Source organism: Zootoca vivipara, chromosome 2, assembly GCF_965207765.1.
Source record: "Zootoca vivipara chromosome 2, rZooViv2.hap1.1, whole genome shotgun sequence".
Lineage (NCBI taxonomy): Eukaryota > Metazoa > Chordata > Lepidosauria > Squamata > Lacertidae > Zootoca > Zootoca vivipara.
In genome coordinates this window covers 57,631,232-57,653,238 of record NC_142584.1, presented here as the reverse complement: position 1 = coordinate 57,653,238, position 22,007 = coordinate 57,631,232, and the positions used below count along the sequence as shown (strand labels likewise).

The window sequence follows — 22,007 nt, the reverse complement described above, 5'->3', positions numbered from 1 at the left end:
GTGACGTGGCTGGGATTGCTGCCATATGGACAGTCTTAATGACTGTGATCCAGTATCCTGCTACCATTTAATCAGTTGCATCAATTCACCTCACCATATATTAGGCCACATTTTTGGAACCCCTGTTTTAGGGGATTGATTTGCATGTTTGTTGTGGAACTCCCAAGTCATCAAAGGCTGAGACTGCCTCTATACCCCCCCCCTTGTAGGTATGAGGTATAAAATATTGTGATGATGTTGTATATTTATACCATGCACTAAATGGATTGGGCCTTTCATGCCATTTTATATTCCCATCACAATCTAAGATTTTGCCAAGAAAACTATCACTGAGTCCCGTCAGGGGGAAAGGCATGGTGTAAATACCCCAGGAATAATTATGTTCTGATCCCTATCTTAGTCTGGGAGGTCTTCTTTATATCAGTCTACTTAAAAATGAAGAACAAACAAAACTCTACATTCTTAATTAAGCCTCTTAATTTTTACGAGAGAACCCCTTAAAGACCATCAAATCATAGGTCAGCTTTCTGTCTATAGATTTGTTCTGTGAGGTTTTGATAGCACTGTTGTCAACCTATGTTAAACCCATGAAGATCCATGAGGATCTGTATCTTCAGTAAATGTTTTTGTGGTGCTGGCAAGCTCTGGACCTGTAGACCTTGTGTAAAATCAGACAAATTCAAGAGGAATGCATTTTTATTCTGACCTTTACCCAAACCCTATGGACAAGCAAAGTGTGCACTTTCTTTCTGGCTGGGAGAGGGAGGCAGACAAGCAGCCAGAGGGGATGGTGCCCTTAGTGCACTCCAAATGTGTCCATGGGCCCAAAATGGTTGGTGACACCTGATTTATATTTTTTAAAGATAGAATATGTACAATTCTGAAAAGCGCCATTAGGTTTAATCCAGAACCCCTGTTTGATGTTGAAATGTTACGTGGCAAAGGGAGACCATTATTTCTCTTTCATTGCAGTGCTCATCTCTCTCCTTTAAGCATCTTGCCAGCCTCTGCAGAGTAAGTATAAATTCCCCACAGGAATCGAAAATACTATTAATTGGACTGTGTTCTGTTATGGAAGTGTTGCACTGTTTGTGCATTAGTTTATAAAGTTTAAAGAGACACCTCTAGTTAAGAATTGAATGGCTACTTAAAGTCCGTATATTAAATCCCCCTCCATATTTATTGATACTCCTACTTATTCACTAACTTTTCTAACAGTCCATAACCTTGAGTTATTTCCCCTTCCAATCCTCCTTTTTTCTTACTCTATTGCACCTTTTTCTTTTAAGCCTCTGTGTGCCACAATACTTCATGTGCTTATTTCTCAGCCTAGCTTTCCAACTTCAGCTATGCCATCCTGCATCTCCTCCTTACTTCACTTCTGAGCACTCTTGCCTCTGTTTTCTCTTATTTTGCCAGCGTTGAGACTCTATGTACCTTTTCGAAACATTTCTTCCTACCTAATTGACCATTCAGTTCCATGCTAACTGCACTGTTATGTTGCTGATACCTTTACTCTGAGCCCTCAAGAGATTTCATGACATAACAACACCTGAGCCCAAAGAACAAGGTAGTTTATGGCAACAGGCATATTTTGAGTGAACTTGAGTCCATGTTGCTAATTTTACAAGTAGCATTATTAGGTCAGATGTAGCTGACAGTTTTAGAATAAAAAACATCTACCGTATTTTCTGGCATATAAGACAACTGGACGTATAAGACAACTGGACGACCCCTACTTTTCTAGTTAAAATATAGAGTTTGGGATATACTCACCGTATAAATAAGACGACCCGGCGTGTAAGATGAGCCCCGACTTTTGAGAAGATTTTCCTGGGTTAAAAAGTAGTCTTATACCCAGGAAAATACAGTAAGTACTGTAGGCAGATGTCCATAATAAAATTGACACCCACGTCTCATCTGCGTTAGGAAACATAACCAGTGTTAATCAGAAAAGTCCTGAAACAATAGAACCTTAAGCTGGAGTCTATGCGTTATAGAAAGCCCAGCTGGCCAGAAATCTAGAAGCCAACCTATTGGATATCTAATGCATAAGATCAGGGGTCAGCAAACTTTTTCAGCAGGGGGCCAGTCCACTGTCCCTCAGACCTTGTGGGGGGCCAGACTATATTTTGAAAAAAAATATGAACAGATTTCTATGCCCCACAAATAACCCAGAGGTGCATTTTAAATAAAAGGACACATTCTACTCATGTAAAAACACCAGACAGGCTCCACAAATAACCCAGAGATGCATTTTAAATATAAGGACGCATTCTACTCATGTAAAATCATGCTGATTCCTGGACCATTTGCGGGTGAGATTTAGAAGGCGATTGGGCTGCATCCGGCCCCCGGACCTTAGTTTGGAGACCCCTGCATAAGAGACTTAGTTATGTGAGTTATACTACCTTCTTAATGTCTAGTAGAGTAGGTTTTCATATGACTTAAAATACCCAAATGACACCACATGTGGTGGTAAATATCCTCTTGTCAATCTAAGGAATAATCTGTTGAGAATATATTTTGGATTTACTATTTGATAGCTGTGTTTGTTACTTGCCCAAGCTCTTTAGATGAATAGTCTTGCAAAAAGTTAATACAATACAGTTTTAAGTAAATTGAAAGGTGTGTGTGTGCGTGCGCACGCACGCACATGCGTGCTGATCACTCCGGTTTTCAAGTCTGTTTTCTTTTTTTGTGCTCTGCTTGCTTGGTACAGAATTGGGAAATGAAATTATACTATGTGGATAAATTAGATTGCTACTAAAACATAACTTCTTTTTTTAAAAAAAGCATCTTGGAAAGAACAATTAGAGCAGCTGTGGAACAACATCTCTTTGATCTGCAGAGCAGCATAGATCAAGATCTCAAGAATTTACACCACCACCAAATGGTGTGCCAAGAAGCAAATATTAAGGGGGATGAAGGATCTAACAACCAGTAAGCTGACATTTTACTACTGGATTATATTTTACTATTATATTTTACTATTTTTTATATAGCAACATCATGTTATATAAACCGGCAGTAAGTAAATAAAACAAATGCAACTGCTATGTGGCAGAGCAATATTTTGGTCTTTTGTGTAACTAAGCTCTGTGATCCGAACAACTTAGTAGTTGAATTTCCTTGATTACTGTGTGAAGGCAGCCTATTCCATTATCTGCTGTCTGTGTGTGTACTTGACAGGAGCAATACATGTTTCCCCCCAAGAGTGATACCTGTAACCAGTGCTTTTTTCTGGGGGGATGCAGGGGTACGCATACCCCTAAACATTTTTTGAATGTTTCTACTTTTGTCCATTTACTGTATTTATTTTTCTCAATTTGAACTATAAAATGGTGATTTTCTTGAGTCAAAATGAGAGTAGAAAAAAAAGCACTGCCTGTAACTAATAGTAAATTAAGAATTGTGCCAGAGGAGACAATTCAGATATATCATTGATCCTTTAAATAACCCATTTTTTCTTTTCTGAAAGCAGTTCGACTTATGAACGTCTTCTAACCTAATTGTACCCCAGGATTTTCCCAGCATTTTTTAAACTTCTAATAATTGCAGCATTTAAAAAATAATAATATTTGTTTTGATATTAGGGATGTTTCTGAAAAGAATATTACTAAAGATGGTGAGAATCTTGGTGACTGTTCTGAAGCTGTGGATTGCACTAATTTAGACAATGAAGTTATACAGCCTGTGTCTGAGGAAAAGGAAAATTATCAGGTAACATAGCACAGAATTATGCTTTGTGCATCTTATATCACAATATTCTGTGGAATTTGCTTCTTAGTAAATGTGCATAGAACTGTACTGCATATGCTTTATAGCAACATTGGGGAAAAGTAGGTACCCTGAACCTATATTTTGTTCAACTCCATCCCAATAAGCTATTGTATTTGTATTTGTTTGTAACTTGCAGTTTTGATGTCCCATCTACTAACCAAAGTTCTTGCGGCAGCACTATAGTAGAAGTACTCGATTTTATTTCCCTAGTTTCTCCAGTTTATTTCTTGGAAATTTTACTTAAAGCTTCATGCTTTGCCAAGTGCAAGGGGTTTCTTTTTCAGGGTTTTCAGAAGTAAACATGGGTTGTAAGGAAGTCTTAAGATTTATGGCAATTTATTCATAAGAGTTAATGGCAAAACAAGCAAGCAGATAACACCCCCATTCATCTGCTTAGAGCTCCAAAGATACAGCAGCGGAGAGACCCCATGCTGGCTTTCAGGTCTGTATCAAAAGCTCACTTCTTGGGTCAAACTTCAGGGTTTTTATCCTGTCTGTCCTAGGATGTCCTGTCACGCCTCATGTGGCATGAGGTGCGATTGTTTAACTATCCAGACCTAGCACCATGGGTCTTATGGTCTGGGTATGTGCCATCAGACAAACCAACAGCTAAGCAACAAAATTAACTCTGAGGTCCTTTTGATGTACCACAGCTGCATTATCTCTAATCAGGGGATGCTCCCCGCATTAGCACTTCAGTCTGGGAAAGAAAACAAGTCAGCATGATTCCGTAATAACATCACCTGCTACCAGCCTAGAGGCTAAGAGAAGTAGAGAGGGCCTGTTATCTGGTATCCTCTATGATGACATGAAGGACTAATTGTGCTGCTCAAAATACCATGGATCTTCTGGTGTATTTCCACTACACTTCATGAACTTCAAAAAATGGAAGCTTGGCATGAAACAAGCTTCTCAGCTCCTTTCATTTGCTCATTTGTAGTGTATATTCACAAATATTTTTCACCTTTTCACTTGTTGCAGAAAATGGTGGAAACTGAGGCAAGTGAAAAGCAATAGGAATTGGAAGCTTTGTTCTGTAGTGTTAGGTATGGTTGGCAAAATGGTTGCACTCTTGTACCAAATAGTTGCAAATGTATACTGTATTTTGAAATATTTGAAAGTTAATTTTCCACATCAAGGTTATACAGTATTTGGACAATCATAATTATTGTGACAGGAAGAAATGTAGCCTTCTCTTGGGATCTCACAACCCCACTCCCTCTCTTTCAACATGACCATGAAGAGGAGAAGCTTTGGCTTCTGGTTTTATTTAACCACAGCTTGTTGTGTCATCCAAATTCAACAAATTGCTAAATCATAACTATGTTTGGTTTGAAACAACAAAGCCCAAATATTGCTCTGCATAACAGAATGTTTCTCTCCAGATTCTTTAAGCTCACTCTCGATCCCCCATATATTTTTGAATTGAGCTCATCATATTGCACAGTTAGCACCTTCACAAGGAATACTCACGAACTGAATCAATGTAAGCATTGGGCATAAGTCCAGAACCCACAAAAATAGGGGGAAACAAATTATGATGAGTTGTTGTTTTTGTGTGAAACCTCAGAAAGGAGAGGATAGGTTCTTGCCAAAAGGGGCTTGAAGTTTAGATATTGACACAAGGGATGGACATAGCAGAGGAAAAGGAGACAAATAGATGCAAGAGTCAAAAGAGGAAGATCATTTAGAATGTAAACAGCCTGAAGCCTGCTCAGTCCCTTTGGAGGGATTTGAGGGGTGCAGTTGGGAGGCTGCATTAGCAATCTGGACAGCTGCTTGGCGCTGACTTCAGTAGGATGTATGAATTCCTTAATTATTTTTCAAAATGTCAACAGGGACTGAACAAGCTGTGATAAGTTTAGTTTAGGCTACTGGCAGTTCTAGCTACGCCTCCGAAAAAGAAATACTTCATGACTCTCAGCAGTTTCCAACTTGTTATATGTAGTTGGAATTAGGGAGCTCACAAAATGCATTATAGCAGAAATAAGTGTTTTGTCATTAAATTTTGCATCGATAAATCTGATCTTGTTACTAATGAGTAAAAGTATGTGTTCCTCTGTTGTTGCTTTACATAGTATGAGTGCTTGCTGCCAGTAGCAAGCATCTCATTTTATCCTTGTCGCTTCTTTATTTAGTAACAAGGATTAATTGTACCTTTTGGTGTGTCCAACTGATGATTCATTTTACATAAGCTGAGGACAAGTCCTCATCATGTTTGCCATTATTGTTTAGTTCAGATCTTTGGGCCTCAAATCTGCAATTAATATGTGTCAGTAGCCCCTTTTGAAAAAATCTGTTTTCTAGATATAAGAAGAGAGATAAAAATAAACAGTCTATTTATGTTATATTAATGTTTTCTAATAAATTGTGGTTTGGCTTAAGGAACTTAAGGAACTGAATGTATATTTGGGTTGACCACACATAAAAACTTAAGTTTGGTTTATTTTTATTTTTTTAAAAATAAGATGTGGATGTTTCAGTCTGAAGTATCATGCTGAAGTCTGTGTTTTTTCCTAAATAGGAAGCAGGCATATTATTGCAGCCATGTGATGGAACAGAAGATGCTAAAGAGTCTGTTGGAGATAAGTATGTATTTTAGTATAAATGAGAGTATTGGGGGGGTGTAATGTGACAGTTTGCATTTCTAGTATCAGCTTTGTGAATGCTGAATAATTTTTGTTCAGATAAAATCTTTCAAAAATTGAGTCATCATCCAGAAGTGATTTGACTGGCATGAGTACTTCTATTTGTTGTCAGAACAATGGAGAAACTGGCAGTTATTTTATCCATTTAGACTTTAAAGTCATTTGCTTTTAAAAACAGTGTTTTTATTTTAGGTGGGCTGCTTAGGTGTCCAGGTTTTTGTGATTACTTAATTGTTTTATTAGAGTAGGGAAATGGGAAAGTTAATAATAATTTAATTTAAGCCTATTATCTGGCATAGCAACCTTTCCATTAACTCAGTTATTGTACTTGCAGTTATTAATGTATCAGAAGGTCTTGTGGCTCTGACCCCAAGTGTCTCCTCTAGCAAAGTTCCTGCTATACATTCTGGCTCAATTCAGATAAATCATGGTTAAGGAAGTTTAACTATGGTTTCACATGATGTCTGAATTGACAAACCATGGTTTGCAGTCAGTTGACAAACTAGAACTGAAAGCCATTTTTAGTGGGTTTCCAAACCATGGTTTTTGCTAATTATGATTTCACATGACCTCTGAATTGACAAACAATAGCTGTGGCTACTGCTATTGATCCACCTTCCAAGGCTACTATATCTAGAGATGAGAGTGTTGGGCAGATGAAAAATGAAAGCAGACAAGTATCTCTAATTGATGATTTGCTTGATTGTTTGGAAGCTTAAACTGTTCCTTGGGGTTCTGAATCATGATTGGCACAAACCATGGTTTAGTGTGATATCTGAATTGAGCCTATATGTGTGGTATAAAAGAATAAATTGTCTTCACAGATGCTTTGAAGTAATAATCTGCTCAAACAATAATAAGACTCTGTTTATAGGCAAGATTGTACATCATTTGATGATGGCGACAAAATGACTTCACACGTGATTCTGGTGAGAAATTGCTTCTTTAATTTTCCTTGTAAAGCTAGGCCTTAGTGTTAAACATGCTTGCTTACTTAAATGTGCACTCTCCCTAAGAGTCTCGTGTTTCCTTTGTGCCAGAGTGGTTGCTTATTTGGGGGGGGGAGTGTTTGCTTATGTGTGTGGAGTTCATTGGCATAATGTTTAGTTATATTCACATTCATAGATCTTCTAGACAGAAAAACACTGTGAAATTAATACACAGAGATTTTTTTTGGGTTGTTTTTTCCCCTGGAGACTGAAACTTGCTAACTCCACTGTAGAGTGATTAGAGTAATTGTGATGTTTATTTACAGGGTTTTATTAGCAAAGTTTGTGATCCAAGTGTCAAAAATGAGCTGGAAGAACTGAAAAACAGAAATAACAATGCTCCCGAAGCAACATTGTGTGTCCCTGTCCCACATCTTGATTTGAAGAATGTGAATGGTGGTGACAAATGGGAAGGTAATTCTGAATCCTTTGATACTTTTGAAGAACAGAGTAATTCTGAAACTTTTCAGAAGCTTGCATTTGTTTTCCATTAATTTTGGATGATCTCATAGCATTTTAAGAAATGGACTAGTAGCTGTTTGAAAGAAGTGTGAAGAGAAAATAGATGACTAGAATGATACATTTTGGGGGTTGAGGCCGCCATTCAGTTTATCCTAAACATAACCAAAAGCAAAGCAACCTAATGCTTATTCAAGCCCTTAAAAAGTATTCATATGCTTTTAACATTCCTGTACAACATGTGTGTGCTTCCAGTGAGTCACCTTTTTAGAGTATCTGTCATGTATAGAACTCTGTATATAGCTGGCATGGCAAGTATACTGCAACCCTCTGGCGAATCCACTACCAAATCTTTAAGCTGCAAGGTAGGCGGGGATCATCCTAGAAATGATGCAGTGAATCCTTCATGCCTCTCCAGGCCCAAGGATTGGGACAAAGACTGAAGGTTGTCTGTGCCAAGCTCACAGGCTCAAATCAGCAGTCACCCCACCACCTTCCCACCATCATTTATTGCCGTGGAGCCTAAGAACATGAGAAAAGTCCTGCTGGATCACACCAGAGGCCCTTCTAGTTCAGCATCCTGTAATCACAGTAGCCATCCAGTTGCCTATGTGCAGCCTACAAGCAGGACCCGGGCACAACCCTACTCTCTCCTGAACACAGCAGCAGAAATGGGAGCAGTTTCCCAGATCACTGTGCATATGAGATGCCTAGAACACCTGAGCCCAAGCAGCAGCCAGAACGGCAATACTCCTTGCCCTCTTATACTGTGGGAAATGAGTGGGAGCTTCCTTGAATGCTATGCTCCTGAGGTGCCTTGAGTGCCTTGGCCCAAGCAGTATTCACACCTCTCTTCTTTCCTTTCCTACAAGAAAGGAGCATGTAGGCCATATAATGGCCAAACCAGCAGGGGCTTCGTAGCCACAGTTTTTAACTTTGGTGCAAAGTGCAGCTCTAAATGATATACAGTGGCATGTAGTGTTAGAGCTTACTTACGAAGCAAGTATGTACTGCCCTGTTGTATAACAAATTTGGAAACTCATAATTCAACTAACCTCAATATTAATATCAATTTGAGGTATAGATATTGTTTTATGTATAATTTAAAAATCAACCTGGTGTTCTTATGTAGTATCGGGCATTTAGGGCTATTCTTTTTACACTAATGGGTAAATAAAAATTGTTGGAATTTCTTATAGAACGGGAAAGGTGAATACCTGGACACCAGGAACACAGACATGAAACTTTCAGTCTTCGGTTAATTTTTTGGTATTATAAAAAGTATGAATACTATTGCATCAGATGTAACACCAAGCCATAATGTGGCACTATGAGAATGACTCTGGAAGGAGTCTCTCTGGCTTTTGCACTCCCTCTTCCACCTTCTCCAAATACATTTAGAGTAATTAAGGACTTCATTGTTATCAGCAAACCATATGGAAAACTATGATTTGCACATGTACAATAAATTAGCGTTTGATCCTAATTTGCAGAACAAACACAAATGGTTGTTTGCTAGTTTGGATGTAAGGGTAAACTTTATGCTGAAAGCCAGGAACTGCTTTGAGCATGAAGGAATATTGGAGGAAGGCACACATACCAAACCATGTAGCTGAGCCGGTGTGTGGATGTGTACCAATATTAATCCCAACATGGAATTACTTCCCACATAGGTGATAGCTTCCATCCCCATTTTTTCCTGAATCTAAGCATAAGGAGTATACCTTGTGCCCAAATATCTGCTTTAAAAACAACAACAGTCCTTTGTTTAGATGGTAGGAATGTCAGCTTCTCAGGTTGCTATTAGAAGAAAAAATGTGGCAAGTAGGACTTCTTATTCTGTTTGTTGCTGTACTTGTATCCCCTTTGTGCTCTTGGAAGGTTATGCATGGTCCTTTGGACCCTGGACTAAATCTGGTCATTTTCTGTTCTGTTGAAATCAATTAGAATTCTAGTACTGTATGCTAAACTTTTTATGTTAGACTAGTTGGATTCCTGTGTAAGCCTGTGGGATCCTGGTCTACTTCATTAGTTTGAAGAGTGAGGCCTGCTTAGTATGTTGTGATTAAAAAATCGGCTTCAACCAGTATTTATATTAACATTTATCATTCTAATTAAACAAATGCATATGTTGAGTGCACAAATAATTTAATTATTTCCCTGCATTTTGAATTGCTATTACTATCTTTAAAAACGTGAGCAAAAAACTGTCTTGTGTGGAAATCCTCTTCCTTTAAAAACGTGTTTTGCTAAAACATGGGAAAGCATGTGGCTTTTTGTTTGTCACCTCTGATCCAACCCTTCTGGAAAGGCTTTTAATTAATAAAGGGCCTAATTTTGAGTGGTGCTGGGCACCTTCAACTGTCCCACATCAGTGGGAATGGAGTGCTCACACCTGGCCCACTCAATTGGAAGACTTTCCTTGTGCTGTACTTCCTACATGTTATGTATGGTTTGTTCTAACTGTGCGATGTGTTCACTTCAGTATTTTTTGCCATTTTTTCATTTATTAGCACCATGCCCTATCACTTTTCCCCTCATTGATTTCAAAACAATGCATCTGCAGACAGAAGGGGAGGGTAAGTATGGCTCGCCATACATTCAGTTATCTACATTTTTTCATGGTTATGGTTGCTTTCAAATTACCCCTTTACCTGCTGCCTTCTGAAGAGCCATAACTTACTTATAGAGGCACATGCCTTGCATGCATCAGGTTCCAGGTTCAGTTAAAGCATTCCAACCAGCAGGGCTGGGAAATACCTCTGCTTGAGACCTTGGAGAGCTGCTACCAGTCAGAGTGGTGATTAATCTGCTAGATGGACAACCAATGGTCTGACTCTGCATAGGGCAGTTTAATATGCTCACAACATGAGGACATGCCTGGTTTGTGTTTTTTAAACCCGGCATCTTTTACTTCAAGCCAGTGATTCCTTAAAGGCATTTTTGTACTCGGTGGGAAGCAGGTACAAGTGGGTCAATCAACATTTTGTCGTGTTACCATTCCATATTCTTTGAACTTAGCGTTCAAGTAGAATAATTGCACTGGAAATTATGGTAACTATATTTATCCTGTTAGCAGCTAAGCAGACAGCTAAAAAGCCCTTAAGAGAGATGTATCTATACAAATTTTAAAGGGACATTAACAAGGATTTTATTTCCTGTGATCCCTTACTTAATCTTTCAGTTCCTTTAAAGCAGAAATCATTTTATGAAACATATAAACAAATCATTTTTTCCCTCAAATTTGGAATTTTATTCTGTTCTTTTTTCATGTTTGAAAACAATTTATGCTCCTTCAACATCGCTCTAAAACTAGTGAACTAATCCTATATATCAACACATGAAGGAAGTCAGAACTTTTAATATACTGAAGCATAGAAGATTTTGTTTTGTTTTCTAACAGTACAGTCCTATACATGTCTACTTAGAAATCTGTTGTGCAGAATTGTACAACTTTTTAAAGTAATGCATGCTGACTATTCAGAAAAATGTGTAAGTTGTATACACTCATGAAAATTGTTGTATATGTATTTTGGGTGCATTGGGGTATTTATTTTTTGTTTGCTTTATGACATGTAGCTTTCCAGTGCATTTCACCATTCATTTTGTGTATAAGGATACTATTTAATGCACACTTGGTTTTCCTCTAATACCTAAGTGCCATTTGCTCTTTATTTCATTGTCTTTTGTAGAGCCGTTTCCTGCTTTTAAATCATGGCAGGAAGAAAGTGAATCTGGAGAAGCTCAGCTTTCTCCACAAGCTGGAAGAATGAATCATCCTCTGGAAGAAGACAGTCATCCCATATTGTCCCATCGGAGTTTGGATTTTGGACAAAGCCAACGTTTTCTGCATGATCCAGAAAAAGCAGATTCTTCATCTAAAGCACTTTCTTTTGTTAGGTAGGTAGTTAATGCTCACAACTAAGCTACACAAGAGAAATTCTTGCAATTCCATGTGTTAGGATTTAGAATTCTTTATCTCATCTTTGTAAACCCAAATCCTGAGTGCCATGAAATGGGTGTCCATCTGGTCCTGTAATCCTCTCCTATGAAATTACTTTGCAAAACCTTTTTTGGTTCCATATAATGCCTATCAGAAAGAATGAAGGGAAGAATGCAGACTATTGTATCCCGTTGTAGTCATCCACTGATGAAAAGCTCCTTTATCAAGCTTAGGAGCATTTGCCTTACTGAGAGGAGTTTCACAGTTTTCAAATTCTGTTGTTTGGAGTCAGTTCTCTGTAGAAAAGAGGTGTTTTGATGTAAAAGCTGAGATAGAATTGTAGGGTTAGAAGGGACCCCAAGGGTCATCTAGTCCATCTCCCTGCATTGCAGACTTGGGAGGCTTCTGTACCTAGTCTGTAGAAATCTCAAACCTGATTTTCATTTGGATCCATTGAATTTGCTCATTGCTCATTGAAATCTATTCAGGACTAACTTAAGCCCTACTGGATCCAGTGGGTCTAGTCAAAGTTGTAACTACAAGGAAAGGTTAGAGCATTTTGGTCTTTTTCATTGAGAAGTAAGGTGGCACACAATAGAGGCGTATAAGATAACATTGGGCGGTCTTCACCTAATCTGTCAGTGCAAAGCCTGTACAAGGGATTTTGCTTGCGCAGTGGAGTTCCCCCCTCCCCCACACCTCTGGAATTGGCCTGGGGGGTTTCAGGAGAACTCCTAGGGCAGCACATTGGGGAGAGGAGAGGGGCTGATCAATCGTTCCATCGAGCAGGCAGCAGTTCATCATAGAGCGACATTGAATTCCACCCAAAGTGTAAAGAAAGTGGATAGGAAGATGTTTTTCATCTTCTCTCATAACACTAGTACTCAGGTCCATCCTGTACCTCTTCATACGGTGCATAAAATATGAATTTTGCTGCTAACATGGATTGCTTTAAAAGGAATTAGACAAATTTATAGATAAGGCTATAAGTGGCTACTAACTATGATGGCTTTATTCCCACCGGTGAATGTATTATACCTCTGAGTACTTGCAGGTGAGAAACGCTAGTGGGGAGAGTGCTGCTGCAGACAGGTCCTCCTTTTCAGCTTCCCCATAGGCATTTGGTTGGCCACTGTGAGAACAGGATGCTGGATTTGATGGGCTTTGGCCTGATCCAGCAGAGCTGTTCTTCTGTTCATAACTAAGTGGATCCAATCCATTTATGCTTAAACTACATGGTCATTGTTGTGATGCTATCTAGTTTGACTTTTAGTGTGTATGGATTTTCCACCTGTTTCCAGCTAACGTAAAGCAGATTTAACACTGTGGTTGTAGGGAACGGCATTCTAGAGTACACTGAACCCACCCATAATAGGCAAAATGTTATATCATTTTAATGATGGAGACTTGACTTGACTTGCCCTGAGTTCTGATTCATGTTAGTTATTGAGCATTGTTACACAAGAATACTTTTCTGGTTATGAAAATTATACACAAGCCAACCATTGTCACTACAAAGTTTTCATTTTTTTCTGAAGTGGAAGAACAATGAGTGAAAAGCATACTCAGTCAAGGCTTCAAGTCTCATGTGGGCCTGAACCATCTTCTTGCCACAAGCTTTCTTCATAATGGATAGTGGTTACAGTTTAAAAGTTCTACAATGCTACAACTGACTTCAGTGCTCCTAAACATGTTTATAGCTGCAAAAAGTATTAAGGGTTGCATCTAGCACTTCTGTTGCATGAATGGAACAGACTTACACTCCCACGTTGGGATTTGTCCTTTTCCTTCCCACTGTCATCTTCAAAACCTTCTCCAGACAGGGGGATGCCCTGCAGCAAATTTTGGTGATGAATTGGGGTGGCAGAGAGAAATGTAGATACAGCCCATAGTGTTTAACTTATGGAGTACTGGTTGGGTCCTAACATGTCAGCTTTTTTATTTTCCTTTCCAGTGCTTAGCTAAATTGTTTGTCATTCTCAAGATCTCATTTCCCTGTGTACTTGTATATTTCACTACCATTCTTCACTGCTTCTTAAGCACCTTTGTTGGACCTGGGCAGACCATATACCTACAGCACCTACATCTGTAGAGTCTTCATCTTGGTGTTTACAGCAATAAGGTCCCTGGACTTTAATTAAAATGGAAATTGGCTGGTTTTGTCTCAGAGCAGTAGTGGTCTGGGGAAATCTATGGAGAAATGGTGATGTCCATTTGTTTTTGTTTTTTAAAATGCATAGTTGTTACTTGTTTCGCTAAGCAGGTGCTAGGGAATTCAGGCTTCTGAGATCTTGCATAATGATACACTCTTGTTCTATATCTCTTTCTCTGCTGCCTTTTACTTTTAACCCCATGCCAATATGTCTTCTGAGACTATTACTTTGCATAAGCATGGACCACCTGACATCTGTCTCCATCTTCTACACAACCTTTGACTCAAACCTTGTCAGGTTTCCCCCCCAGTACGGTATTAACAAAATACTTGGAGCTTATGTCTCATACAGTTACATGGTGCATAGAGCGGTATTTGTGTTGTTCAGTAAGAAATAACTTCTTAATATGCCTGGATTACAGCATGTCGTCAGTTGTCCAAATTTGTGACTTCTTTTCCAAAACATCAATTTAAAATAGTACTACTTTCACTTCCCTGGACTTAACTGCCCCTGGCTCCAGAAAATTCTGTTTCATCCTATGTTGTAGGCACCAGATGAGTCTTTGGTACATTTAGAGTTGTGGCCATCTTGATCCTGAGATCATCACAAAGCATGGGATGATTAGCAGTGACATTTTTCTTTAAGTGCCTATTCATTAGATTCATAGGTATTCTATTGCTGGTTATTTGATGATTTTTAATTTCTGTACTGCTTATAATATATTTAAAATATCTAAGCGGTTTACAGAAAACAGAAGCAACAACAGACAACTTAAACAAATTGTTACAAAAACAGAGTTACGTATAAAAACATTACATTAACACAAAGTTACTAATGTATATAAACCAGTATCAATTCATTTTCCTTCTGACACACCCTCCCTCCCAGCCTCTGGGTTTTCACCCAGGGTCCAAACAAACACTCAGCTCACCCACAAAAGTTTCACAGCGAGAAGAGTTCCTAGAAACAGCAGTCATGACCGTAGTCTCTCACTCTAGTCTTGCTTTCTATGGGTAATCCCAAGGTGGATGGTACTTCAGCAGGCTGCCATCAGCTGTGTCCCATTCAGCTTCACTCTCCACACCCAGTTCTAGGTACAAGAGGTTTGTTGAGTTTCCCAGGGGGTCCGAAGGATTGGCAGAGGGGCACCTCTACTCGCAGCTCTTTCCTTACTCTCTGTTTCAACCTGTGGCTTATCCATTTTGTTTCAGTGTGGCTTTTCTGGCAGCCATAATACCATCTTTGAAGCTAATGATCTGTTCTGATGTTCCATTTCTACAGATGCATTGGGACAAAATAATCTTAAGATAGTCTTAAGCCTTGGCTTCTCCTTCCTCCTAAAACTGAATTTTGTAACATTCATAATGCTTCGGCATACCTCATAATGAGTAAATATATATAACAGGTGGGCAGACATGTGCAATAAAGAATTAGTAGCTAAGGTGCATTAGAGATATTTTTCTTAAGTCTTGAAGGGGAAAGGCTTTACCAAAGGTACAAAACAAACACACATTGTAGGGAGAAAAGCCTCAATTTCCAGGTTACCCAGTGCCAAATTTTTATATATTTATATGCATATCTTCATGGTTCTGAGATGAGTGATACTTATTTTCATCAGTGTTGACTTTCTTTCTTTTTTGCTCTCCCGTCTCTTCCTGCTTTTATGAGCTTCCAATGTTTTCACTTTTCAAGTGCACCATTTGAATTTGAGACTGTAAAAGGAGATTAGCTTTTTCTGGCAGAATATTGATCAGAATATTATTCAGAGAGTAAAATAGTCTAAAAGAAGGCAAAATAGGAAGAGTGAATTGTTGACAACACTGAGGTGAAATTTGTGCTACTTGAGGGGTTCCAACCCCTCCTGCGTCAATTTGGGAGGGTGTGTGGAGAAGGGGGGAAAGCCCCATTGCTCTAGTGGAACTCCTTGTGCAGGTTTCTGCTGCAGGATGCATTAGTTGAATCCAGCCCTTAGTGTTTGCTCTTAGCTACGGTAGCATAAGCTCCAAATCTTAGAGTCTTTTTGTTGTCTGGCTGTAGAGACCCTTTAAAATGGGGTAGCTGTTGCAGGTCATATCACTACAAGGAGGGAAGAAATAGAATACTTTAAGAAGAAGGCATGAAAAAACTATGAAACTTTATCAGGAATACCCTGCCAGTTTGATTTCCAGTTCTTCATCTGATGCTTTCAAACCAAGAATCCTAAAATCATGCATAGAATTTAGCACTTGTAGGAGTTGTTGGCTCTGAATCTCAATTGTTAGCTTTTATTCAACTGAGCTAAATAACAATGCTATTGTGAATATAATAGTTGAAATGAGCTTTTAAGATCAAATTATAAACAATTTGATAATGGTGTCAGAGGGAATACATCATTTTCTGTTACTGCTTTTACCAGATATCTTTTAAGTTGTGGTGTGAAAGAGCTGTACTTTTCCCATAGAGGAGGGTTTGCAATGGTTTAATAGTTTTTTAGATGTTATGGTTTACAGCTTTTGGAAGATATCAATCATCTTGTGGCAAGAGGAAGGGGTGGCCCTTATGAGTGACTCAAGCACTTGACTGACAGCTTTTTCACCTGCCATGTTCTCATCTGAGCAAAATGCAGCTTTAGTGAGGATTAGTGACAATGTTGTATGAGAGAAGTTAACAGGTGAGACTATTTTTGTTCTGGCCTTTGTGATGGAAATATAAATGTACACCTGCTTGCTGTTTTTCAGTGTTGTGTATTTTACAATATGTGTATTTGGTATCTAAAACCTTACCCTTTAAATCCAGAACTCGAAGAGCATCATTTAACAGTTCTAAGGATGACAGAAGGGAAGACAAGACTCCTTATCAGCTAGTCAAAAAGTTGCAGAAAAAAATAAGGCAGTTTGAGGAGCAGTTTGAAAAAGACAAAAATTTCAAGGTAAGCTGCTATTACACATTGGTAGCTAGCTAGCATTCCCAAAATTTAAAGTTATGTTTTTCACATGGCTCTATGTATTCCTGTATTGTAGTCAGTGAAAAGGTTTCAATTGTATCCCAAAAAATCTATTGGGGATTGGGCAGAAGTAGATGGCTTGATCCATCATGGTAATTCTTAGGTTCTTAATTCTCTGACCAAAGAAGTTGCATGCTGGGGTGTATGAAAAACACAAGCCCAGATTTTCCTGCTATTACTTACTTTGTCCAGCAAGGGGCATGGAAAACTCTCCCAATGAAGAAGTCAACCCTGTTAAATTCAGTGTGTGTTGGATTTCCGAGCATCCTAATGCTATACATATCTCTTTTCAGCCGTCATATTCTGATATTGCAGCAAATCCAAAGGTTTTAAAGTGGATGACAGAGCTTACCAAATTGAAAAAGCAAATAAAAGGTAAAAAAAATGTGTTTTATCTTCTTGGACTTTTACACCTTTCATTGGACCTTACTGGAGAGCAGGGTGACTCATTTTTCACTCATTATATATGAATGAATAAGTTTCTTGTTTCTGTGTTGACTCAAGTAATTGAACAGTAATAATTGCAAAGTGACTTTGACTTTGGGTTTGGTATTCTTTCTTGAATATAGATGCAAAGCACAAAAGCTCAGATGGAGAATTCATACCTCAGACACGGCCACGAAGTAACACTCTTCCAAAAAGTTTTGGCTCATCTTTGGATCATGACGATGAAGAAAATGAAGATGATCACCGGGTTGCACAGAAAGAAAGGAAGCCTACCATGGAGGCCACAGTTGAACTCATTTTTAAAAGGCTGAAGGAAAAACGAATTGAAAGCTGCCTTCCAGAAGATATAAAGGTATATATGCCTATTTTGTATTTGTATTGTTGCACTTGAAGAGATGAAAATAGTACAGTTCATCTTATTTTACAGCACTTAATAAATTTCCTAAGGCAGTCAACTTGCAACTTATGCACATTTCAGTTGTGCGATCGTAGCTTCACATGATTGTCCAAAGGGGGGGGGCAGGGATGGGAATGCCGGCAATCCCACCCACCATAGCATTCACGCTGGGAGAGTATTTGGAAGTGCATGGAGAGGCTGTAGTGCCCTTTGGAGAGGTTACGGAGGTGGTCAGAGTCTTCAGTGGCCTTGGGAGTTTTTTTTAAAGGGTTGTTTTGACTATTAATGATTTTGGCTTTGCATACCAAACCCACGGCCACGTAACCCCCACACAAGATGAGAGTCAACCATATAACATGCAACACTGGATTACTGTAATCATTCACTGTATTTTAATTTTATGAGCAGACACTTTCACAAACTATTGCAAAGTCTCAAATGCACATATGGAGCAAGAGTTGTCATTAGGGTACAGTTTCCTAACAGTAGGGGAAGCCTCATGCAGCAGGTGCAGTTATCTGAGTTTTGAACTCTTTGGAGCTTTTGGGCTGTATATGATTAAAATATATTCAGTATAGCTTTCTTATCTTTTATAACTTTAGCTTCAGAAGGAAGCTTACACTAAAGAGCAGATTTAGGATAAGACACTTGTCTCTCTTGTTATAGAAAATGACGAAGGATGATCTGGCAGAAGAAAAAACGTCTCTCCAAAAAAGTCTCTTGTACTATGAAAGTCAGCATGGACGACCGGTAATACTCATTATTTCATTCCCTGCAATTATTTAATACACAGTTAATGTGGTTATGAAATAGCACTGAACACCTGCCTCAAATAATTCTCATATTTTATGATTACCAAATGATTCTTAAAATAGCATATAGATTGTGTGCCATGTAGAGGCTCAAAGAATGAGCTGCAAAATAAGATTCAAAGGGCAGCTCTTTAAACACTGTTAACACTGAGGAGGGAAGAAATATTCTGAGCTGATGTTCTATGTATTTTTGTTTTCAGTTCACTGCTTTGGTATTTTTTATGTTGTGTACAAATAAATAACAGATAAATAACCCTTATTCTGGCACTGTAGGGAGGTTAGTCAGGTCTCTGTACATTCCTGTGTAAAACATTGCAAAGTACATACTTTCTACAGAATTCACATTCAGTAGCAAGATGCAAAAATATCAATATTGGAAAGCTTTATTTTTCTGTGGTTACTTATTGTCCACACCTAAATTGTCAACTTGCACAGTTTTGGTATTCTCCAGCTATTTGAAGCATCACCAGATAATGGTCATGTTTACTTGTTATGATAAACTCTGGGGGAAGCACTATGAAGATGAAACTCCATTAGCCTGAGTGAAGTGTTGGGTTCCCATGTGACTGCGAGGAAAGCTTTTGCCGAGTTAAATTTTGCTGCCAAATAACTACTGCTTAGCATCGTGTATGAACCACGGACCCTGATTTAAACAATAGTCAGTTAAACAAGCCAGCTCTATAACCAACCCATGGATCAAAGTTGGCTTGTTTAGCAACTCATAATTGGCCACATTTGCTCATAATGATAAGCTAGACTTCCTGGCTTATTGTGGTTTGTGTGAATGAGCAATGTGCTTATGGACCTCACAGCTCCAAATTAAAATCACAGATTTAAAAACTGACTAGGCCAGGGAGTGGACTGAACTTGTTTTATGTGTGAACACAGTTATTGTTTTAAAATGACAAGCCAAGATAGTTTAAAGTGAAACAAAAGTTGGCAGAAGCCCTACTCCCACCATGTGGGAAGAGGAAAGTGCCACAGGCCACTTTGCTCAGGCTACTGGAAACATGTCCACATAGTGCTAAATCATGGCTTAGCATTGCATATCAACTGGGCCACTTCAGGACAACTAGTGAGCAAGGAGACTCTGACATCATGTGATCCTCTTAGTGGTGAAGATACCCTGTTTTTCCCCCAGTGTTAGATAACCCCATTTCTGCTTTCACTCAGGTCTCCAAAGAAGAAAGGCATATTGTTAAACCTCTCTATGACAGATACAGGCTTGTGAAACAAATGTTAACTCGAGCAAGCATTACTCCCATTCTTGTAAGTAGTTACGGTAATCAGTGTTTCATACATTTTCCAACTGATTGGTGTGTACTTGCCTCAACAATGAGTGCTCATCTTGCTAGATGTCTCCCTTCTGGACTAGCCCTTACGCTCAAAACAGGTGTTCCCAAGCTAGGTGGTGAAACACTAGATAGTGAATTTTTTAAATCCTTAATCATGTTTTCATATGGTCTCCTAGTTTTGGATTTGCAAAATATTAATGCCTTTAAATTTTTTAGAGCTTTTCATTTCTAAATGTTTTTAATATGTATTCAGTTTATTTTTTTAAGTGGTTTTATTACTTTGGTGGTTACTACCCTGGGCTCCTTTGGAAGGGTGGAATAACAATGATCTGGTAATGAAACTAGTTCCAACTCTGAGCAGTTCTTAAGATGTTATTTAGTTTCTCAGCTATAGGAAATGTTAAATGTGTCTTATTTGTCTATATTCATCAGTAGTTGTTATACTGACCTTTGTCTGAAGTGACTACCATTTTTTAACATGGTGATCTTTCTCTAGACATTCTGTAAAGCTTCCTGTGCAGTAGTTGAGAATTGGGCATTGGTTTGCATGTAAGATTTACTGTTCTCACTTTATGCTGGGAACAAATGCCTGAAGATAAATGTTGACTAGGGTTGAGTGTGCTGTTTTGCCAACATAGCGTAAAATATAAAACGATGCTGTAATCAACCCAAATGTACGTTGAACAAAATAATAGATTTCTTGTATACTGCGTAACATATTGTGACGTATGTTTTAGGGCTCACCATCAACCAAAAGACGAGGTCAGATGTTACAACCTATCATTGAAGGAGAAACAGCCCACTTCTTTGAAGAAATCAAGGTATTTTATCTATCCAAAGACAACAGAGGTCCCATAAGGGCCTATAGTGTACAGTTGAGTTTAATTGCTGCATTTCACATTAATACACACATCTCCACACCTCAAATTATAACAAAAATGTAAGCTTGAATGTGTGTGCAGAATGAATGTGTCTTTTACTGGGTTTATAGCTCAGGTAGTTGAAATATTTAATGCATGTTTGAACAACAATTTTTATTATTTTTCAGGAAGAGGAGGAAGATGGTGATGTGTCATCAGAGTTCACTGATCTCTTAAAAACTAACACCCAAACGCAGTCTATTACTACTAGTCCAGTTGAAAACTCAGAATCTGATGTTGAAGAAAGTCAAGAGAAATTGACTCGAGATCTTCGTCTGTCGAGTACACGTGCAGCTTCCATGTACGTAAATGTGACCATGTGAGCACCACACAACAAATGTAGCTTTGTAATCAAAACAGCTGATTGATTTTTTTTTTGACACCTGTGGATCATGATGGGGTGTGAGGTGGAACAGTGAAGGATTTTCATTGCAATGTCCTTCTGTAACAGGTCAACCAAATCATTTTACTTACTTAGCTGTTTCCTCAAAGTCAGAGGATCCCATGGGCCAGATTTGATCCAGCTCTGATCAGAGTTTGACCTGAGAGGCTGTTCTCCCAAATCCACATCAGGTGTGGGGCAAGCAGAGGTGCTGCTGGATCAGCTGTGTGACCAAGTTCCCCATGGGAAACACCATCACACAGCCAATCCATTCCCCTGTGGTGAACTTGATTGCATAGCTGATGACTGCAGAAAGCAGCTATGCTATACTCAGTGCTACAGTCAGGGACTTGGAAACTGTTGCCAAGGGACATTGATATTATTACTTTGTTGATGGGTGGAATATGCATGGTTTTGATTACCCTATGCATTTTATTTTTTTTATAATTTTATAGGCCTGAGTTATTGGAGCAACTTTGGAAGGCCAGAGCTGAGAAAAAGAAATTGCGCAAAACTCTACGGGAATTTGAAGAAGGGTTTTATCAGCAGAATGGAAGGTGAGTTGAATATACAATGATTGTAGGCCCAGAGGTTTACTCATAATGAAGATGAGACAAATATGCAATTGTGTTTGTTGATGAAGGCATTAGTTATGCTAGTAATGTACAGTGTTGAAAATGACAACGTAACACTGACTCAGTTCACATGACTCTTACTAAGCCAGGATACATGCAAATAGAGGAGATAGTTTGATTAGGCAAGCAGAAATGTTTGTGCTTACAATGCAATTTCTAAG

General features: G+C 38.6%; 1 protein-coding gene across 4 annotated transcripts in view; it reads left to right on the top strand.

Moving 5' to 3' along the window:
- The window catches only part of FAM13B (family with sequence similarity 13 member B), a 51,500-nt gene that overhangs the window by 26,122 nt on the left and 3,371 nt on the right, over positions 1-22,007 (top strand). For 2 of the 4 annotated variants that reach the window (XM_035105540.3, XM_035105541.3), the window contains exons 8-23: positions 973-1,014; positions 2,797-2,943; positions 3,597-3,723; positions 6,308-6,372; positions 7,306-7,360; positions 7,687-7,834; positions 10,393-10,458; positions 11,572-11,779; positions 16,751-16,883; positions 17,252-17,333; positions 17,528-17,757; positions 18,469-18,552; positions 19,788-19,883; positions 20,647-20,730; positions 20,958-21,130; positions 21,667-21,768. In XM_035105540.3, coding sequence (XP_034961431.3) covers positions 973-1,014; positions 2,797-2,943; positions 3,597-3,723; positions 6,308-6,372; positions 7,306-7,360; positions 7,687-7,834; positions 10,393-10,458; positions 11,572-11,779; positions 16,751-16,883; positions 17,252-17,333; positions 17,528-17,757; positions 18,469-18,552; positions 19,788-19,883; positions 20,647-20,730; positions 20,958-21,130; positions 21,667-21,768 — 1,842 coding nt within the window. The remainder of the gene's footprint in view (positions 1-972; positions 1,015-2,796; positions 2,944-3,596; positions 3,724-6,307; positions 6,373-7,305; positions 7,361-7,686; positions 7,835-10,392; positions 10,459-11,571; positions 11,780-16,750; positions 16,884-17,251; positions 17,334-17,527; positions 17,758-18,468; positions 18,553-19,787; positions 19,884-20,646; positions 20,731-20,957; positions 21,131-21,666; positions 21,769-22,007) is intronic. The other 2 variants (XM_088661940.1, XM_035105542.3) reach the window with 1 other exon arrangement.